The sequence below is a fragment of the Citrus clementina genome, unplaced genomic scaffold, assembly GCF_000493195.1.
Source record: "Citrus clementina cultivar Clemenules unplaced genomic scaffold, Citrus_clementina_v1.0 scaffold_5, whole genome shotgun sequence".
Taxonomy (NCBI): Eukaryota; Viridiplantae; Streptophyta; class Magnoliopsida; order Sapindales; family Rutaceae; genus Citrus; species Citrus x clementina.
The window spans coordinates 6,189,798-6,211,821 of NW_006262201.1; the positions used below are offsets into that span (position 1 = coordinate 6,189,798).

The following is a 22,024-nucleotide window of genomic DNA, read 5'->3' on the forward strand; positions in this document are numbered from 1 at the left end:
TATGAACTTGATTACTCAATGACTATTTAAGAACTTAGTAACAAGATTTTAGAGACCAGAAACACAATAATTGATCAAAGTTGCCAAGCAATCACACACAAGAAGAAGACTGATTTACGTGGTTCAGTTGTGTAAGGAGGCACAGCCTACATCAGGGGGAGAAGCCATCAAAATGAGTTTTATTGATGATTCAAGTTTTGATTACATAATTTTTTTTACAAAGACTATATATATCAAGGAACAAGATGACACTCTCTCTCTCTCTCTCTCTCTTTCTTAATTTTCTCTAGAAAGCTCTCTAGATCACCTTGAAACAGCCTCCACAATCAGCTCTTATAACAGGTGATAGCAAACCCATATCGCACCAGATTCACCCACGTGGATAACGGTTTTGTAACCAACTTGATTCTTTTCTTCACATGCTTAATCACTTGCGTTACTTAAACCACGGCTCTTAAACGACTTTGAGCATTGCCGTTTTCAACCTTTAGTGATGCATGTGTGCAGCACATCATTTCTCAAGTCATTAAAACACCTAAACCGCATGACTCTTAAGTTTTTTATTCATCACTTTGGTCCACATTACGATTTTGGGTTTCTATGATATTTTACATTTTGAGGTGATAGGCCAGATTTAGTTCTTCAATTTGCTTGGGTTCTGCCACAACTTTCCGAATAAATGGATTCAGCCCTGAACTTGTTTGTTGTCGAGCACTGAATTAAAATAATTCCTGCCAATTACCATAATTTAGTGATCAATAAAAAAATCAATTTAGTATTGAATTATGTAGGAAGCATATAGGTAAAATAGATTATAGAATGATAGTACTTGAGTTAGTTTAATATTTTAGTATTTTATTAATATTTATTTTATTTTAGTTGTATTTGTAATCTGGATTAGTTTAAATTTAAGATAATTCATTTTATTTGAATAGGGGTAGGATCAAGATTTAATAACAAATAGACTTGTTATTTTAGATTATTATTTACGTAACTTTCAGACCTTTTATTAATAATATTTTAGAAAATTTTCTTTTGAAGTTTATCTTTATTGTGAATTCGTCACCGTTTAATTGAGTTCGATCTAGTGCCAAAGTGATGCATCCACTCGATTCTCAAACATGACGCAGCCACTAGCAGGTGACGCAGCAGTAGCCAATGGAGCCCATGCGACGCAGCAGCATGCACTTGATTCTCGAACCCCTGCGCGACGCAGCAGTAGCTAACCCAGCGCCAACGCGACCCTAATTAGCAGCAGCCATCATCAACTTTACCTCAAGTAAGATTTAAATTTTTTTATTGTACAAATTCAGAGAAATTATTGTAGAACTTGAAGTAAGCTAAGGTTATATATATGCTGTTGTTCAGTATTATAATCATCAATTTTGTTCAGTATTGAAACTTTTGAATGATTGTTCATTTTCTTCATAATAGCTTGTGTTTTGCAGCTTGATCAGCATGAGATCTCCTTCTGGTTGCAAACTTGTGATGCTATTTCCTTTTTTAATTGCCTATTATGACGTGTCCCATTTTTTCAGCTTTTGTTTTCTATTCATTAGTTTGAATATGATAATTTACATATAAGTTTTTATATATTTTCAAACAATGAGATTAGTTGTGTATTTGTTGTTGTGCAATTATTGACTATCCAAAATTTGTAGTTTGTTATTTACTTCCATTTGTCTGTATACTTTACAATTTACTTTTAACTTATTGTTATTGAATTGTTAACTTGCCTTATGATGTGGATATTAACTTTGTATAGGATTATAATGAAAATGCTTGTGAATCTTCTAATTTACCTCCGAATCCGATTGTGGAGACAAAAAATGCTCAAGAAGAAACATGGAGTGACAAAAAGGAAAACAGAGGGTTGTCACAAATATTGGATCAATTTGTTTTTTATATTCATATTTGTGATTTATTATGTTATATTGCTAATATTTTGTATATTGGGCCATTAGTTTATTATGTATTGAATAATCATCTCTAATTTAAGTTTTTTTTAGTTTTATTTAAAAATTCATGGAAGCCTAAGCCCGGCCCAGGCCTAGCCCACCCCAAGCCTAGTCTGTCCAAACTTGGATGGCCTTTTAAGGAGACTGGACGTAATGACAATAATATGGGCTTGAAAAAGGTCGGCCTAAGTTTTTAAATTGCCAACCCAACATGCATTGGCAATATTTGAATTTAAAGAAAAAAAGGTTGAAAGTATGTACTTTAGTCACACCAAAAGAAACGCTTCCTAATTACCTGCGCGGCACACATATCCTGAGTAATTACCTATACTACTCTTCTTCGTATGGTAGATTTATGGGCTTGCACATTTTGGGTTACTATGATAATGTTTACCTTCTGAGGTGTAAGGTTAGGTCTAAATCTTCAATTTGCTTAGGTTACAATAAACTCTTAATATAGGAGAGTGGAGACCAGTGCGCCTTGTTCGAAACGAGAACCCCATTACCCATCTATTTTTTGCTGATGATCTTCTCCTACTTGCTGAGGCAACATGTGATCAAGCTAGAGTTATTTGTTCTGTTCAGCCTCGGGAGCTAAGGTCAACAAGGATAAAACTCAATTTTTTTCTCCAAGAATGTCAAAGTTGATGAGGCTAAACAAATAGGTGATTTGTTCGGTTTTTCTACAACAAATGATCTAGGAACTTATCTTGGAATGCCCCTCCTGCATTTTAAGGTCTCCAAGCATACTTACCTTTAAGAAATTTAAGATGTCCTATTTTCAAAAGGCATCAAGGACTAACTTTTTTTCATTCCCATACTTTATTTTAGTTAATTTATTTAAGAATCTTTGCATTACAATCTGGTCATCATGATTTATTTTCATTTTATTTTGAGACAAAAGAATTGTTTTTGAATTCTCATCAGCAAATGTACATTGCTTTCGTTTTTGGATTGGCAAAAACAGGGAAAAATAATAATTAAACAAGATTTCAGGACATCAGCATCTTATTCTTTTCTTGAACCAAGTCTTTGTTTTGTTTAGCTTTTGTTAAGATGCTTTATTAACCTTCCTCCTTTTTCCTATTGCTAGTATGGTATCATTGTTCATTTCTTGAACCGAGATATTTGCCTTTCCTTGGAAGTAAAGCTTAAATGCTCTTTCGCCTTTCCTCCCTTTTTCTCTTAACTTGTGTTTTCTTATGCGATCGTTTTCAATTGTACCAAACACCACTCATTTATCAATATCCAGTTTGAATAAAATTCTACATTTTGATTTTTCTGCTTCTTCCACATAATTGTTTGATTGTGGTGCTTTCAGTCAGAGTTAGATATCATCAGGACATTAAATCTTTGATTACTCGAGCAATTAATAACAGGTATTTTATTACCTGAATTATTTATAAACTAACTTCATTTTATTTATTTTTATCTCATGAATGTTATATCAACTTTAGGTTTGTGAATAATTATTTTTCACAAGTTATATTTTTTATTTTCATTTTCGTTAGTATCAAAATCATCACTATCATGTACACATTGCTTGCACTTTTATTTTGTAAAAATCATCTCCCACAAATAATATTAAATGAAATTTACTTGCAAATTAAAAAATATGTGCATCTAATATTTTTGTAAAACCATTATTCTCCCTTGGTGCTTACTATTATTAGTACACAAAATAAATAAATAGATAAATAACTTGATGGAGTTGTTTGTGAATAGGAATTAGTATTTATTTAGTTTCGAGTTTCTGCATTACTATTATCTTTTCTGTTATATTTGCTTTTAGCAACTCAAGTGCATATGATTTAGGATGCATTTGGTATCTTCTTTGTTATATTTGCTTTTATCCTCAAATGTTGTTTTTGTATTTGTTTTATAATAAAGATACGATTAGTTTCTAGATAATATTAAAGCACGTTGGTAGCCTTTGTTAAAATAGCATTTGAAAATGAAATTTGTAAAAATGTGTTGGGCAATTCTTTTGGAAAAATTATAAAATAAATTATTGTGGGACTCATCTTATTTCCATTCATTCCTTGCACAACGCATTATCCTGATTGATTAAAGTGTTGTTTTAAAGTGCTATTTCAATGTTATTTTCACCAAATCCAAGAACATGTCAGAAAATATATTCTTCATTCTAATATTTCTGCGAAATAGAAAATGACTTACCAAAAACAATACCAAACAACTCCTTGGCTATAGATAATTATTTGACAACATAAGTACTGAGTTTTGCATATAATTTATATATTTTTAATAGCTCTGTTTTGCAAATTCCTGCTAAACAGTACAAGTGAGAGAAGGAGACATGCTGGACGTCCACCTTCGACTATTTTGTGAGAGTTTGAAAAGGGTGTTAGCAGGTGAAGAAGGCACGTTGCCGTTGCCTGATTCAACAAATTTAACCCCACTTCTTCAAAACCTTCTTACGGAGTCCGAAATTATTGCTACTACTCTGCTGGGAAACTATGAAGCTGACATGGCTCGGCTTTTGTTTCAACTCATTAGAGAAGATTTCGATGAATCTAAAATATCTTTGCCTTTTTTGCAACTGTTGGACTTAGAAGAAAGCGATGAAGACGTTAAAAGACCAGATATTTTAGAAATTCTGGAGGACATCAATCACTTTGTCCATGGATCTGAGGAAGCCATTGACACATTCTTCATCAACATCATGCAGCAGCAAAACAGTGAAAACGAAAGTGAAAGCAGTACTAATATGGCTCTTCTTGTTGGACTCCAGAGTAAAATCATTGATATTAGAAATCGGATGCAACAACTTCCACCCAGCGACAATGGTTTTGATATCAGTGAAAAAAGTAACAAAATCATTCGCCTATTGATTGAGGGACAATCGCAGCTTGATATCAATGAATTTGAAAGGGGCAGAGAGGAGTTGTTTGACTTGTTGATTGAGGGACCATCTGGGCTTTCAGTGGTTGCAATTCTCGACAGCAGTGGCTTCGATAAGACTGCTTTTGCTGCAGATACCTACAACAACAATCATGTAAAATTTTATTTTGACTGTCATGCTTGGATCAGGGTTTCTATACTCTACGATTTTGGCAAGATATTGGATGACATAATCAAGTCTGTGATGCCTTCATCTCGGGTTAGTGTAATTATCGGTGAAGATTATCAATTGAAGAAATCGATTCTTCGAGATTACCTAACAGACAAGAAGTACTTTATTGTGCTAGATGATGTCTTCGATGACAGTGAGATATGGAGTGATCTTGAAGAAGTTCTTCCCGATGATCAGAATGGAAGCAGAGTATTGATATTGGTCACTGATCCAGACCTCCTTACGTCGTTGGAAATGGAAAACGGAGAGAAGATTCGGCTTGATTCAGTGCTCGTTGGAGGACCACTGATTAGAATAAAGTATGAAGGCTTGCAATTTTTCATCCTACACTATGGAAGTATGCCATTAGAAAATTATCTTCAAGGCAAAGCGATTCCGACAGTTTGGAGACAAATTTTTTCTGTGATGGAGTTACATTTTCACTTGAAAGTCTGCTGCATCTATTTGTGTGTCTTCCGTCCAAGTATTGAGATATCTACGAGGCAATTATATCAGTTGTGGGTAGCTGAAGGTTTCATACCATACAACGGTGAAGAAACTGCCGAACATTACTTGAAAGAACTAATCCATCGCGGCTTCATTCAAGTGAGTAAGAGAAGCGCCGGCGGCACAATTAAAGCGTGTTATGTTCCAAGTTTTGTATATTCTTCATTGGCTGTGGTGGCAGAGAAGACGGGATTTGTATGGATGCCTGAAATGGAAGAGGAATCACTGGCAAATGTTAAACGGTGCTTCATTTTTGAAGATCTGATTGAGTTCGTTTCTGTAGAACATTCTGATATGGATCTCCAATCTTTTCTGAATCACAGTTCAGAAAGTGATCATCTTGCTCTGATAGATTGCGAGAATTTTTTTAAAAGGTTCAAACACCTTCGGGTATTGAACATGGGTTCTGCAGTTCTCGACCAATATCCACCGGGATTAGAAAATTTATTCTATTTGAAGTATTTGAAATTGAATATTCCTTCGCTCCAATGTTTTCCTTCACTGCTATGCACCCTTTTAAACCTTGAAACACTAGAAATGCCATCTAGCTACATAGATCAGTCACCAGAGGATATTTGGATGATGCAAAAACTCATGCATCTAAACTTTGGTTCCATCACTCTGCCTGCACCTCCAAAAAATTATTCCAGCTCTCTGAAAAATCTCATTTTCATATCAGCCTTACACCCAAGTAGTTGTACTCCAGATATATTGGGCAGACTCCCTAATGTTCGAACTTTTAGAATCTCTGGAGATTTGAGTTACTATCATTCTGGGGTTTCCAAAAGCCTATGCAAACTACACAAACTTGAATGCTTGAAGCTGGTGAATAAAGGCAAGATGTGGCAGCTCTCACGGATGGTCCTGTCCGAATACAAATTTCCTCCAAGTCTGACCCAACTGAGCCTATCAAATACTGAGTTAATGGAGGATCCTATGCCGACACTAGAAAAGCTTCCACACCTTGAGGTGCTGAAACTAAAGCAGAACTCGTACTTAGAAAGAAAGCTGGCTTGTGTTGGCTGTAGCAGTTTTTCGCAGCTCAAGATTTTGCACCTAAAATCAATGCTATGGCTGGAGGAGTGGACGATAGGGGCAGGAGCAATGCCAAAACTTGAAAGCTTAATTTTGAACCCTTGCGCGTACTTGAGAAAGCTTCCTGAGGAGCTTTGGTGCATAAAGAGCTTATGCAAATTGGAGTTACATTGGCCTCAGCCAGAGTTGAGACAAAGGCTACGAGCTTTTGAGGATATGGAGTGGCGGTATGACATCCAGTTATATCCATCTGGAATATAACGGATTGAAAGGGGTGAGAGTTTTACTTGATAATTACTGATCTGGTATGACTTTGTTTCACCTGCTCAATAGGTTTTATAAATGTGCTTATGTAGTAAAACCTTCAAGGGTTCAAATTTTAATTTATTATTCTGTGTCCTTTGACTTGTGTAGGAAAAGTCAAAGGGGAAGAATCATATATATCTGCAATCTGGCTTTCAATTTCAACTGTAATTTCAGCATTGATCCGTTCAATTCTCTTCATTTCAGCTCCCCTTTGGGGACATTATTTTGTAGCGGATTTGCCGCCAGAGATGCCATGGTTAGTCTATTGTCTATAAACTTGAATAAGGTACGTTTTTGTTGTTCATGAATGTATTAAGAACTGCTGTGTGATCCGACTTCTACGAAAAAGACATCTAGTCTAAGTTTCATTAGTGTTGTTCATGAATGTATGGTTTTGGCTGTCTTTGGACCGTGTGGAAAAAGACATCGAGTCAAATTTTCATCAATTGACTGAGGAAATTGCAACAATGTAAATGATGCCTTAGTGAACTCATACCTTATTTGAATTTTAATTGTATGGCAATAGGATATGTATGAATTAAAATTTGTAAAGTAGTATTGTTACTTGTAATCCCTCACCAGCAAGAATATAACTTGTAAGGTAAAGTTCAGATCAACATTCATTGGCTTAACTGCAGACCAGAAATGCTTGATCTTGAACCGTTTGATCGGTCCAAGAAAATAAACATCACTTAAGTTAAATCAATAATTGGTGTAATGTAGATAAGTTTCAATATTGCTCAAAATATATTGCTCTAAGGAAAAGTCGACAATGACTAGAAATGAACATATCTTTAATTGATATTAATATATTTACCATTAAACAGTTGTGTAAGTATTAAAACATCCAAAATTGCAAATATGCATGTTAAAAAACAAATCCACGAACCAAAACTACCCAAAATAGAGTCTTTGAGCTCCAAAGTAACACCCATGTATAGCCAGCATTTTATTTCAGCCCATGTGATGCAAGCTATAATTCATTTGAATTATTTATTAGAAAAGAGAAAATAAGATAGTTTTACGGATATTTCAAGTTACATGTTTCACCGGCACAATTTATGCCAAGTCCATGATGGAACAAATAATGTGTAACCTTATGACCCACCCAATAACAGAATCAGATGTAGTATGCACAAATTGCACAATCAGAAAAGCATCCTACAGATCCAGCGATTTAATCTTTTAACCTTATGACCCAACCAATCTCGATCTGTAACCTTTGCTTTCTGATGTTTAACACATTATCTCATCCTGGCAAAAAATCTGAAATGTTTTACGAGAGAATTAATCTTGATAAAGGGCTTTTGGCGGTAAAAAATATTGCTTTAATTAAAAAAAAATTGATTCAACCAAGTTGACCTAAAGGTTATATAAATCTTGATTTAGACGATATCAAACTACATATTAAGGGTAAAATAGAAAATATATTATTTTAATCTCACTAGTTTCTGAAGGACATATTATTGGGAAAATATGCTCTTTAAAAGCATATGTGTTTATTTAATTGTAATAAATATTTTTTCTGATTAATAAAAATAATGAGGTATTTTATGCAAATATCTTAATTGCATTAATATTTTTATTAAAGTCCATTTAATCATATTATATGTATTTATGTGATCACCATGTGGATTCACAGAAGACATAAATACAAGTTATCTTATGATTAAATAAATTTAGTTCGCAGTTAATAAATAAAGTTGGGCACTTTATTTAGGTATAGACTGTAATAAATTCATTGAATGATTTGTCTTAATCATGTATGAATTTATTGATGTAGTACAACTACATTGAACATGATCACATATGAGATTTAATTAACTTTGTAATAACTGTCAGACTTATTAAATCTCATAGGCATTGATTTTACTGTAATCTTAATCTTGAGTTAATTATGATTTCATGATTGTAATTGTTATTCCATTTGAGTTACCAATGGGCATGACACATACTTGTAGTCTAGATTACCCGGTATCTTGGTGGGAGCATTTATGAGTATTGGAGTTATAGATTAACAATATAGAATTTGTACAACACATCTCTTGATGGGTTTTCGGCACTTGATCATAGAATTCTCTGGCCAGAGTGTGTCAACATATTTAGTATGTTGAAAATGATCATTGGAGAAAACCAGTAAGTATCAAGGAATAAGATGTTATTAAATTGATTGGACAGTTGAGATATCAATTTAATTAACGATGTGGTACAAAGGATTGTGCAGTAAAGAAATCAATGTGGCTTGGGACGAATTATTATTTGAGCATACAATTATGGAAGTCAGTTCCAATCTTTTAGTGGAGTAGATTTGGAATTAAATAATTGGGCTAGTTTAATTATAGGCCTAATTATTGTAGCCACTATTGTATGTTCCCAAATGATCCCCGGGTTAGTTCATTTAATTGACTGCACCACTTCTGGACTAATAAGCAAGATAACTAGCTATTTGGGTCAAAACCCTAAACATATCATTTAGTGGGAGGCTCCATTTAATTAGCTTATGTGTAAGGGGCCTTATGTTATTTTACATGGTGGATCCCCTATAAAATAAAAAGTAACGTGAGTTTTATTTTGGGGATTATTTGGAGCCTAGGATTTTCACTAAAGGGAGATATAAAAAGCTTATTTTCTCTAAAGAAAAAGATAACAGCCACTTTATAAAGATCAGAGAAAAAGATTTTTCTCTCTGTTGTTGAGAGAAAAATTTTCCCGTGCTAGTTGCTTTGGTAGTGATAAAGGCGCCCACACGTCAAGTGCAGATCGAACCTGAGTCATAACCTGGAAGATCATTGGTGACAGTTCGTGATCTAACAAGCGTGGTGGTGACGGATCGTGATCTAACAGGAGTGGTGGTGGCGGATCGTGATCTAGGAGCCTAAATCACTTCAATGGAAAAAGTCCAATTGGATTTTTAAGGTACAATTTCTAGAATATAAATTCTTATATATTATATGAGAGCGATCTTCAAAATGTTTTATAAAAAAATTAAAAACCTGATTTTTCCCCAACACATATATCATCTACGTGAACTCAGTTCAAAACATTCATGGTCAAAGCTCAGTAAAGTCAAGGACAAGCATTAGAGATACTATCTATCATAGGTGATATTTCTTGTCGCATTTTTTGTAAGGCTAGTATGATTAAATGTGTGTATGATTAAGCATTTAAAAGCTCAATTTATCATCATGATCATGGAACTTAAGTTTGTTTTGTTTTCATATTGACAAGTGTCTATTCTTGAATAAAATGAAGATTAAAGTGTTTTTATCAAAATGATTGCCTTCAAGTATATGGACTAATTTTTGGAGAATTTGAATGATTAAACACTCAAAAACACTCTTTTTTTCTTATGAACTCAATACAACTCCTCAATTACAACTCTTTTAAAACTAAGAAGCTTTACTACTTCTTGTTGCTTAAATCAACTAAGAGAGGAGGTATTTATGCTTGTTACAACTTAATCATAACCATATATTAACCAACCTACTGCACAAACCAAACCTAACAACCCTACTCAACCATACAAATTCTACTTACCACATTACTACATTTAACACTATAAATCTTAACTACCTAAAGAAGCTTCCATGGACTAGATCATTTGGGCTTCAATGTTGTATGGATCAAGTTTATGATCTAACACTAATTTAGAAAGTTTTTGAAAGTTTTCGAAAAGTTTTTTACTATTACCGGATAACTCAAACTTTAGTTACTTGCCTAATTTTTGTATGCCATTTTTTCCGCACTTCCTCATTAGATTTAAATATATCGTCAGATTTAAATATATCGTAAAACCTTCAAGGGGCCATACAAATACCAACTAAGTGTGATTGCTTCAATCTCAAAATTATGTCTCAACATAGGCTCAACTTGAGTAGCAAAACAGAGTGGGATAGCCACGTATTACAGCAGACAAACAAAGAAAGATCCCTCCCTCTGAAATCTATCTAATAAGAACAGTGAAAGCATATTGTCTTTTATGATTCTTATTTCCCTTTATTTGTTGTGTAGGTTAAATTACAGTGGGAAACGTCACAGGCCAAACGTTCAATTTCAACTGTAAAATCAGCTTTGATCCATTCAGTCTCCGTATTCAGCTGTCTATTCACAAAATAAGTCCTCACGAGGCAAGGCATTGTTTTTGCTTTGTAGATTTCAAGGATTTGCTATAAGTGGGGCCTTTTTTGCAGTAAATATTTTCTAGAGACTTAAATGGTTGTATTCCTTAATTTAAACTTAAGATTTACATTATTATTTTCTTAAGTCTTAGGAGTATAGATGCTCCTTTTCCTTCCAACAGTGATATATTTATAACTGAGACTACAATAAATAAATTTATTATGGCGCAACCTAAATTTCTGCTCTTACTAATTAATAATTTTGGAGGAAAATCTATATTGGTATTGGAGAAAATCTATATTGGTTTCTATTCCAGACCAATTGTACAATTGGGAGCGGAATAGAGTCTCAGTGCACGGAACAAAAACTCCGAACAGCTTTTTTGCTTCTGAAACTCTAATATTGAACCAAAATCAGTTCTAAAATCCGACAAGAATTCTCAAATGAAAGCTAAACCTTACTTCGGTACAAATTGCAGAAAATTTTGTGCAATGAACGAAATACAAGTGGAAACATCGAAAAAAAATGCATGCAAAAGAGAGACGAATCACCAGCCAGCAAGTCAAGGTCAGAGATAGGCGAGTGCACTCAGTGAGTTGAGGACTTTAAACGGAAAAGGTCGAAAGAAGTTCTTTTATTTTATTTTATTTTCAATATTTCCAAAACTACCTCAACTCTATTAATAAGAGGGGGGTTAAAATCCTAACACAAACTTTTAAGCTGCTAGCTGATTAAAAGTTGACGAGTTATGTAATCGCAAGTAGAATTTGTCTGAGGGTGAGTGAAAACAATTACATCGTACTCAGGCCAGTAGGAGTTTGGGATATTTATAAAAAATGGGTGCATTTGAACTCAATTACAAATGAGTTTGGGATATTTATAAATAATTTGGATTCTAAATGATGTGGCAGTCATTTAAAACGGGATTAACCCTTCAACAAATTAATCAAAAAATCATTATATATAGTACAACGGGAAAACCATCCTCTAAGTACTTATTATTTTTTAATCCTCACTTTGAGACTTCTGCTGAAGTTTTGAACACAATAATCCGAAGGAAAAAATTATGGGCCACATGGAAATTTTGATAGGATTATTACTGTGTCTAAGGAAGCAAGCATAATTAGTTATTGTGAAAATACACTGAAAAATGGAACAAAATAATCCAATAAATACAGTGACAGAACCGAAAGGCTTGTTACTCGGTGGTGGATAATATAGCCAAGGAATAATTATTTTCTCCTTCCATTTCCATGCAACTCTTTCACTTCTCACTTTGTAAATAAGCTCAGAAATGCAAACGATCATGGTGGCCATAGACATTAACATGCTAAGTAATGCGTACTGGATTTTATGGGCCGATGAAAGTTGGTCGAAAATAGCCGATGGAACCTCTAGCATGAAATTGACAATGACAAAGGTTTGCTCTGGCGTAAGCTGTATTACAAATTTATCATCTAGTTATACAAGGAACTAGGATATACGAAATTTTTTCAATCCGAAATTAAAATTAGCGATTGTAGTCCGGGATGAGTTTATAACATTCTAAATGGACCTTTACATTATTGCTGCAAAATATTAAACAAATAATTTATAACTATAAACTCCTCCTAAATATTAATCTTGGAATTTAATTCCAGACCTAAAACTGATTTCTGAGATGTATATTGAAGATATGTAGATTTATGGGATAATAACACAGATCCTTATCTTTCTTCATCATTACAAAAAATACAAACATTTTTTTTTAATTTTCCGGAAATGGGTCCCCGACAAATGGTAATGATTAAATAGTTTTGATATTAAGCGAAATACTGTCGGTGAAAATCTAATACTAAAAGAGTAATTTTTTCATTTTAACAAGATCAAGGCTTAATAATTAATTACTTAATACAAATGGCAATAATGAGCTTATTAGTTGAAACATTAAACTCTGCTTTTTTAATTTAAAAAAAAAAAAACTGTTTTTGTGTATCTACGATTTTACCCGAGATGTGCTGTAAAATCTCACAATTGGTCAAATAAAACTTTCTATTTATAAAATAGTAAGAGATAAAAGAAAGTTGAAACTTAGAATATTTGTTTTTAAAGGGCATAAGAGTTTTGATAGATTTTGCAACATGTGGAGGCAAACGATTAATATATTTTTGGAAAGGTTAAATTCTTTACCTTTCGAGTTGGGTGATCTCTCTTGAGATCCACCTTCGGATCTTCAATATCGCCAATATCATTTTCTGTTTCTGCTTCGATTCCTATAAATTTGGAGTTCTCATCAGTTGCTTCAGGTACGAACGGAGGAAGATCAACATGAGAATGAGGGTCATCGTCCTCAGTTGTTCTACTACTCTGGAATACAAATGCAGGCCAACTATTATTCCAGTATTTGATTTTTAATTGATGTAACAGTTTATTTGTAATCGGCACACCGAGATACCTGGCCGTACTCATAAATTAAAAGGGACGATGATTGACTGACCTCTGGACTCAAGTCATCTTTTATATGTGGTTCCGTGGGATTGAGATCTACAGCATCGTCCTCTTCCGCATTTATGCTCAGGTAAATAGAAGAGGGTGATGACCCAACATCAGAATGGGTGCTATCACTCTCATTTGTCCTTGAGCCACTACCCTGAAATTCATCATTAAAAAACTAATGCAGTTAACCTAGAGATGGCACTCTCACACAGATTCCGCCAATAAATCAATGTGCAATTAATGCATGTGTACATATATATATAGTAGAGAAGAAAATTCCACATATACAGTATGTACGGAAAAAGAATAAATTGAAACTCGATTGCCAGGATGGGGAATGCCTTCTTGAGTTTGGTCTTGTATTGGCATACAATAATGTTAGATTTACAGAGTTGTGACACAAATTAAATTTGTATCCTAACTAATGCGATTTATGTGTCATTTAATATTCTTTGAGACCTAATCTGATAATTAATTATTGAGTTTCATCATTTCTCTATTCTCATCTATGCTCAACGCAAATAAAAAATACGAACAAATAGAGAATAGTGATATACTCACCCCACTGCTAAACGCCCTTACCTTGAACCCCACTCGAGCAAAAATAGTTTTCAAAAAAGAAAATTTGATATACAATTAAAAAAAAAAAAAAAAAGATTGAGTGGGTTTGGGGTTTATTGATGGGGGACAGTCGTATGGTTATGATAAATAGAAACCTCGATCACTTGGGATCGGGATCGCTTGTTGAGTTTAGTCTTCTTAAGCAGCTTGTCATGTCGTTTCTTCATTTCAGCAACAGCAGCTCTCATTTTCCTTCGACCTCCTCTGGTAGCACTCTTGATATCGACCCTGAAGTCTTTCAAAAACTTATCCATTTTTTAATGTAGTAAGAAATTAGTCTTTTTTCACTCTCTTACATATACTATATTGCATGCCCACTGTTTCCTCTGTTTAATTAATTTGTCAGTGCATTCAATTGCTGGGCATCGAGGCTCTAGTTTTTTACAACAACATTTAATTAGAATGAAATTGAAGGGAGGAGGGTTTGAAAATAACCCTTGGCGAAACGGATAATGATCAGGCCAACGATGGTTTCTAGGTAAATTGTCTTGGTATGCATGTCTTTATTTGGAGAATTAATATTGGTATGATACTATGATCACAGATGAGAGAATGTTTGTCCGTGCAGCTTTATCGTGGCATATATCACATATACGATATTATTATAAATTCCCCTATCCAGGATTCGTCAGTTAATTTTATTTTAAATTGACACGTTACTGCATACGCACACGCAAGGGGTTAGGTTATGCTCAAACACAGGACTTTCGCTCGAATACCACACTAATTAATGAAGTCATTTAACCTAAGCTAATTATGTAAGAATATAGCTCATGTTTTACAAAATGGAAAAAGTCGCCCGCACCCCAATTTTTTTTTTTTTTTATAAATAAATGGTCACACCCATGAGTTTTATAAATAGTCATATAAATTCGAAATAAAAATTCAATATTAATTATAAATACGATAGATACTAAGATAAAATAATTAATAAAAATAAAATATTAAATATAATTAATTAAATGACATATATATGATATGAAAATTATTTTTAATATTAATCTAATATAGACGTAATAAAAAATTTATTAATAAAATATATAATACAGATTTTGTAAGTTATTTTGAATATTAAATGCAATTATTTGAATATTATAAACTTTTGCATGAACATGTTTTACTAATATTAAAACATATCTGTTATATTAATAGTATTAATACAATTCTTTTAATATTCAAAATGATTTATAAATTTATATTATTTTTTTATATTAGATCATTTTAATATAGAATTTTTTAAGTGATTTTTTATTGTAATAGTTGAAGGGTATAATCATAAAATAGAGGTGTGTGTGATCATTTACGAAAGCCTCATGACTTTTCATTAGGAAAAAGACACCTACACTCTCAAGCTTTGAGGAAATGGTCACAAACAGAGGCGGATGTAGTGTAGGACTAGTGGGGGCTCAAGCCCCCACTGAAAAAAAAAAAAAAACTCATTTTTGTTTAAAAGAAAAATTAATAAATTTTTAAATAATCCCTGTCATATTATTAAATAGTCTAAGTTTTTTTAGTTTCTACAACTACAGTAGAGAGAACATTTTCAGCAATGAAATTTGTGAAGAATGAACTTCAGAATTGGATGGGAGATAAATGGATAAATAATAATTTGATTGTTCATGTAGAAAATATGTATTTAATAGTATTGATAATAAATCTATTGCACAACGTTTTCGGAATATGAAATCGCATAGAGAACAATTGTAATTATGCTATCAAAAAAATTATATATTCAAGTTTTAGTTTTTATATTTTGTTGTCATTTAATTTAGCTCCCGGTAAATTATTTTTCTAGATCCGCCACTGGTCACAAAGACACCTAAGTTTTCAAAAAGGGACACCAAAACCCCTTTAGTAATTAGAAAATTGATTTTATAGTTTTTTAATTAATACAAATTTCATATAAATAATATATTCTATCTAGTACACTAATAATATTAAATTACTTTTTAACATTTAAAATAATATTAAAATTTTAAATTATTATATTTGCTTTAATAATATAAAATTAAAAAATATCTTAGGTTTTGATTCAAGGTTTTAAGTTTCTTTTGATGAAAGGGTTTTAAGTTTCTTATTGTTCTTTTTTTTTAACTTTTTTTATTAATGATGATTCTGAATAGATGGTTTGGGGCCTCCTACTATTGGAAGACTTCATATAAATCTATCATTTGGCAACGGAAAGAACAAATATAAAATCAAATTTGCTATAGATGCTTCTCTCACTCCGCCTGTTGCTCTCGCAATCGGCTGCCCACAGTATTTTTTCTCTCCTAATTATTAATATGGTGGAGTTAGACAGTTCTCTGAGTTAGAACATATTTCCCTTGATTATTAGTGAAAATAAAAATTTAGGCGGTTAAGAATAGGTCCCAACAGATGGCTGATTGTAATAATAAACACCAAATTAAAAAAAAAAAGTGCTCAAGATGCAATTAGTCAACAACATATGAGTCGTTGTGACAAATGCCACAGTTTAAGCTTGCATATTATACAAATGTATATAATAGTGTACAAACTGGTCTTAAAGCGTTGTTAATTTCTTTGGAGTCATCGACGGTCCGGCCGTTCACTATATATGTTTTTTGTATTAAAAAAAAATAATGCATGCGAGGATTCGTACAAGTTTTTTATATCCAGATAAAGAGTCCAACTAGAAAGAGACAAATCCTAATGATATGACCACTAACTGAGCTATTTACTGCATCTTGCTCTCTTTCTTTTGGATGCTTCTTAATTGTTGCATCAACTATTGGAGTTAGTGCAGATAAGATTACTGATGCATAAAAGTGGAAATTAACAATCAACTTGAGCAAAACCATAAAAATGCCAGAGTAGTTAAAGTTACTTCTAACGCAAGACTCAACTCGAGTAGCGAAACAGAGGGGGTTAGCCACACAATGTGCATTTTCATCTATGATTCTTATTTTACATTCATAACCGCAGCCAGGCTTCCCAAGTCAACTGTAATTCAGCATAACCGCAGCCAGGCTTCCCAAGACAACTGTAATTCAGCATCGATCCTTTACATACATTTCATTTCAGCCGTCATTTCGAGAAGTTGTTTTGAATTGGATTTGCGAATTTGATGAAAGTGAGACTGCGAGTATTGTTGCAGATTAGCCCTCCAATGTGTTGCGCACGCGACTCACTCATTCTCATTTGACCACGTCAAACTTCAGTCAAAGTTGTTACTAATCGCGGCAAAGTTTGTTTATGCAGTTTCTGTTTTGTACTTTAAACATAGATGTAATCATCACTAGATTAACAAATAATCATAATTAAAGCAATCACCTTCCAATTTTGGAAATGTCGACAGAAATCTTTGTACAGGAGTGCGGTAATGACATACAATTATATTATAATGGAACTTTACCTTTAAGAAATTTAAGATGTCCTATTTTCAAAAGGCATCAAGGACTAACTTTTTTTCATTCCCATACTTTATCTCAGTTAATTTATTTAAGAATCTTCGCATTACAATCTGGTCATCATGATTTATTTTCATTTTATTTTGAGACAAAAGAATTGTTTTTGAATTCTCATTAGCAAATGTACATTGCTTTCATTTTTAGATGGCAAAAACAGGGAAAAATAATAATTAAACAAGATTGCAGGACATCAGCACCTTATTCTTTTCTTGAACTAAGTCTTTATTAACCTTCCTCCTTTTTCCTGTTGCTAGTTTGGTATCTCTTTCATTTCTTGAACCAAGATATTTGCCTTTAACCAAGATATTTCCCTTTTCTCTTAACTTGTGATTTCTTATGCAATCATTTTCCATCGTACCAACACCATTCATTTATCAATATCCAGTTTGAATAAAATTCTACAATTTGATTTTTTTTGCTTCTTCCACATAATTGTTTGATTGTGGTGCTTTCAGTCAGAATTAGATATCATCGGGACATTAAATCTTTGATTACTCAAACAATCAATAACAGGTATTTTATTATCTGAATTATTCATATAATAACTTCATTTTATTTATTTTTATCTCATGAATGTTAGATCGACTTTAGGTTTGTGATTAATTATTTTTCACAAGTTATATATATATATATTTTTTTCATAAGTATCAAAATCATCACTATCATGCACACGTTGCTTGCACTTTTATTGTGTAAAAATTATCACCCACAAATAATATTAAATAAACCAATTGCAATCAATAAGAGAAACTTGACTTTCTCATTGAAGCTACTTCCTTGTTGCCTTAAGATTCATTTGCTCCACATCACATAAGCAATAATGAATTAAACTTTTTATATAAAAGAAAATCACATAGATACATTTTTGTATCCACAATATATTCATCATACAGTGAAATTTAGGTGTAAGAAAATTGAAATTTTTGATGTTTTATTACGCGTCTTCTTCCCCTCTTCTCTTCCATGTGTCTCTCCATTTGCTCCTTAAATAATCTAACTCTAGGGCTTTCTAATAATTGGATAATTATTATAATAATTATTATTATTTTATCAGTAAAGCTCCTCTTATTATGTTAATGAGTTTGTTTTCTTAGGAAAAAATAATATTTTAGCAAATGATCAAAAGTGAGAGCTTTAACAAAATTTCAAAATCTGTCTTAGTTTTCATTGTCTTTGACGCATCTGGCATGTTTGATTTCTTGATTATAACTTGCAAAAGTGGGCACTATAACACAATGATGATGATTAGTGATTCGTGCTGAGAGAATTTGGGAAAAAAAGATATTGGCACAAAATTTTGTAAACTTTAACTTTTCTAAATTTTTAGTAAATATTATGGGATTGCATTGTTCATAAACAAACACATCCCTGCCCTTGAAACTCCTTTTGTGTCAGATCCAATGGTGGCAGAACAAAAAGACACAAAGATGGGTACGGTGTACCCGTTCCACCGTAGCTAGATCCCTCCAGTGCATATTCTTTAGGATGTATTTGGTATCTTCTTGGTTATATTTTCTTTTATCCTCAAATGTTGTTTTTGTATTCATTTTATAATAAAGATACGATTAGTTTCTTGATAATATTAAAGCACGTTGGTAGCCTGTGTTAAAATAGCATTTGAAAATGAAATTTGTAAAAATGTGTTTGGCAATTCTTTTGGAAAAATTATAAAATAAATTATATGTGAGATCCATCTTATTTCCGTTCATTCTTTGCACAATGCATTATGGTGATTGATTAAAGTATACATGCGGTAAGGAATTAATGAAAAATAACAGTGCTTTAAGTGCAAAGACTTTTTCAATGTTACATGTCAAAAAAGCATTTTGTGAAATATGTTAGAATACTTGTTAGGGCTCAATGTGGTTTTCGAATACCTGATGATTTAATACAACAAAAAAAAATATGTTCTTCATTCTAATATTTTTGCAACATACAAAATAACTTACCAAAAACAATACCAAACAGCTCCTTAGTTACATATAGTTATTTGACAACACAAGTACTCTGTTTTGCATATATTTATATATTTTTACTAGCTCTGTTTTGAAAATTCCTGCTAAACAGTATAAGTGAGAGAAGGAGACATGCTGGACGTTTACCTCCGACTATTTTGTGAGAGGTTGAAACGGGTGTTAGCAGGTGAAGAAGGCACGTTGCCGTTGCCTGATTCAACAAATTTAGTCCCGCTTTTTCAAAACCTTCTTACGGAGTCCGAAATTATTGCTACTACTCTACTGGAAAACTATGAAGCTGACATGGCTCGGCTTTTGTTTCAACTCATTAGAGAAGAATTCGATGAACCCAAAATATCTTGGCCTTTTTTGCAACTGTTGGACTTAGAAGAAAGTGATGAAGACGTTAAAAGACAAGATATTTTGGAAATTCTGGAAGACATCAATGACTTTGTCCATGAATCTGAGGAAGCCATTGACACATTCTTCATCAACATCATGCAGCAGCAAAACAATGAAAGTGAAAGTGAAAGCAGTACTAGTATGGCTCTTCTTGTTGGACTCCACGGTAAAATCATTGATATTAGAAATCAGATGCAATAGCTTCCACCTGGCGACAATGGTTTTGATATCAATGAACAAAGGGACAAACTCATTCACTTATTGATTGAGGGACAATCTCAACTTGATATCAATGAATTTAAAAGGGGCAGAGAGGAGTTGTTTGATTTGTTGATTGAGGGACCATTTGAGCTTTCAGTGGTTGCAATTCTCGACAGCAGTGGCTTCGATAAGACTGCTTTTGCTGCAGATACTTACAATAATAATCATGTCAAGTTCTATTTTGACTGTCTTGCTTGGGTCAGGGTTTCTCTACTCTACGATTTTCGCAAGATATTGGATGACATAATCAAATCTGTGATGCCTCCATCTCGGGTTAGTGTAATTATCGGTGAAGATTATCAATTGAAGAAATCTGTTCTTCGAGATTACCTAACAGACAAGAAGTACTTTATTGTGCTTGATGATGTCTTCGATGATCGTGAGATATGGAGTGATCTTGAAGAAGTTCTTCCTGATAATCAGAATGGAAGCAGAGTATTGATATTGGTCACTGATCTTCTCCTACTTGCTGAGGCAACATGTGATCAAGCTAGAGTTATTTGTTCTGTTCTTGATGTTTTCTGTTCAGGCTCGGGAGCTAAGGTCAACAAGGATAAAACTCAATTTTTTTCTTCAAGAATGTCAAAGTTGATGAGGCTAAACAAATAGGTGATTTGTTCGGTTTTTCTACAACAAATGATCTAGGAACTTATCTTGGAATGCCCCTCCTGCATTCTAAGGTCTCCAAGCATACTTACCAAAGTATTATTGACAAGGTCGAGCGACGGCTATCTGGTTGGAATGCCACTCATTATCTTTAGCAGGTAGAGTCACTCTTGCCCAGTCAGTGCTGCAGGCTATTCCTATTTATGCAATGCAAACACTAAATTTGCTTACTAGTGTTAAAAGTAAAATCGATCAAGCTTGCAGAAAATTTATTTGGAGCGGTGCTAATAACCGGAGGAAGATGAGCCTTGTTGGGAGGATTTGTCAGCCCAAGTGTTGCGGTGGCTTGGGGTTCAAGAACCTGGATTTTATGAATCAAGCTTTGTTGATTAAGTGAACTAGAACCTAGTTGCCGATCTAAAAAGCATATAGTCGCAGGCACTACTTACGAAACATGGCGTGAACCATGAGAACCTGCCACACAAACTGCCAACCAGGTATGGTTCTCACCTTTGGAAATCTATTTAGCGAGTTTGGAATGACATGAAGAAGGGGATTTAGTGGAATGATGGGGATGGTAAGACGATCCGTTTTTGTTGGGACTACTGGGTGACTAAAAATAAATCTCTAATCTGTTGGGGTAAGAAAACTTTTGGTGAAAACCATCACCTATAAACCCAAGAACATTCATGTTGTATCACCAAGAATCAATAATAAAATTATGCGGAAGCGTACCTAAATTCATAGCGCTTAATTCCTCTTTGAAATAGTGTAGTTGGCCTTTCAAATCTACACGTTCTCCTAGAGAGTCCTTTAATTCTCTCTGCGCTTTTTCTCTGATGATGGGACATCAATAGAGAATAGAAAGATACGTGTGACCTGGAACCATAACCATTTATATCAACAAATTTTTCCTGTTGTCACTGGGTATTCCTAATTCGGCCCATAATAGAATTAGAATACTATTGAGTCTTAACACATTAAAGGCCTACACCCTATTAGATACATTAAATCCCATAATACCGAAAATCTAAATAGATCACTTTTAATTAGGCTTAAACTTATATGACAGTCTGCAACACATAATTATTCACATATAAGGCCAACGTTGGATTAAGGATCCAACAATATTAGATTAAAAAATCCAACAATATCCCACTTGGACAAAAATAACCATATGAGTTTAACCTTACTGTCATTATCAAAATGTATCTATAACCAATCCGGTCCATCAATCATACTAACATACGATCAAAGAGGCCTTCGTTACAATTA

General features: G+C 33.2%; 1 protein-coding gene across 1 annotated transcript in view; it reads left to right on the forward strand.

Moving 5' to 3' along the window:
- Positions 1-6,834, forward strand: part of LOC112097670 (disease resistance RPP8-like protein 3) — a 53,844-nt gene extending 47,010 nt beyond the window's left edge. The window contains exon 2 of the mRNA XM_024182959.1: positions 4,262-6,834. Within this exon, the coding sequence (XP_024038727.1) occupies positions 4,276-6,834 (2,559 nt within the window). The 5' untranslated portion in view covers positions 4,262-4,275. The remainder of the gene's footprint in view (positions 1-4,261) is intronic.
- The last annotated feature ends 15,190 nt before the right edge of the window (positions 6,835-22,024 follow it).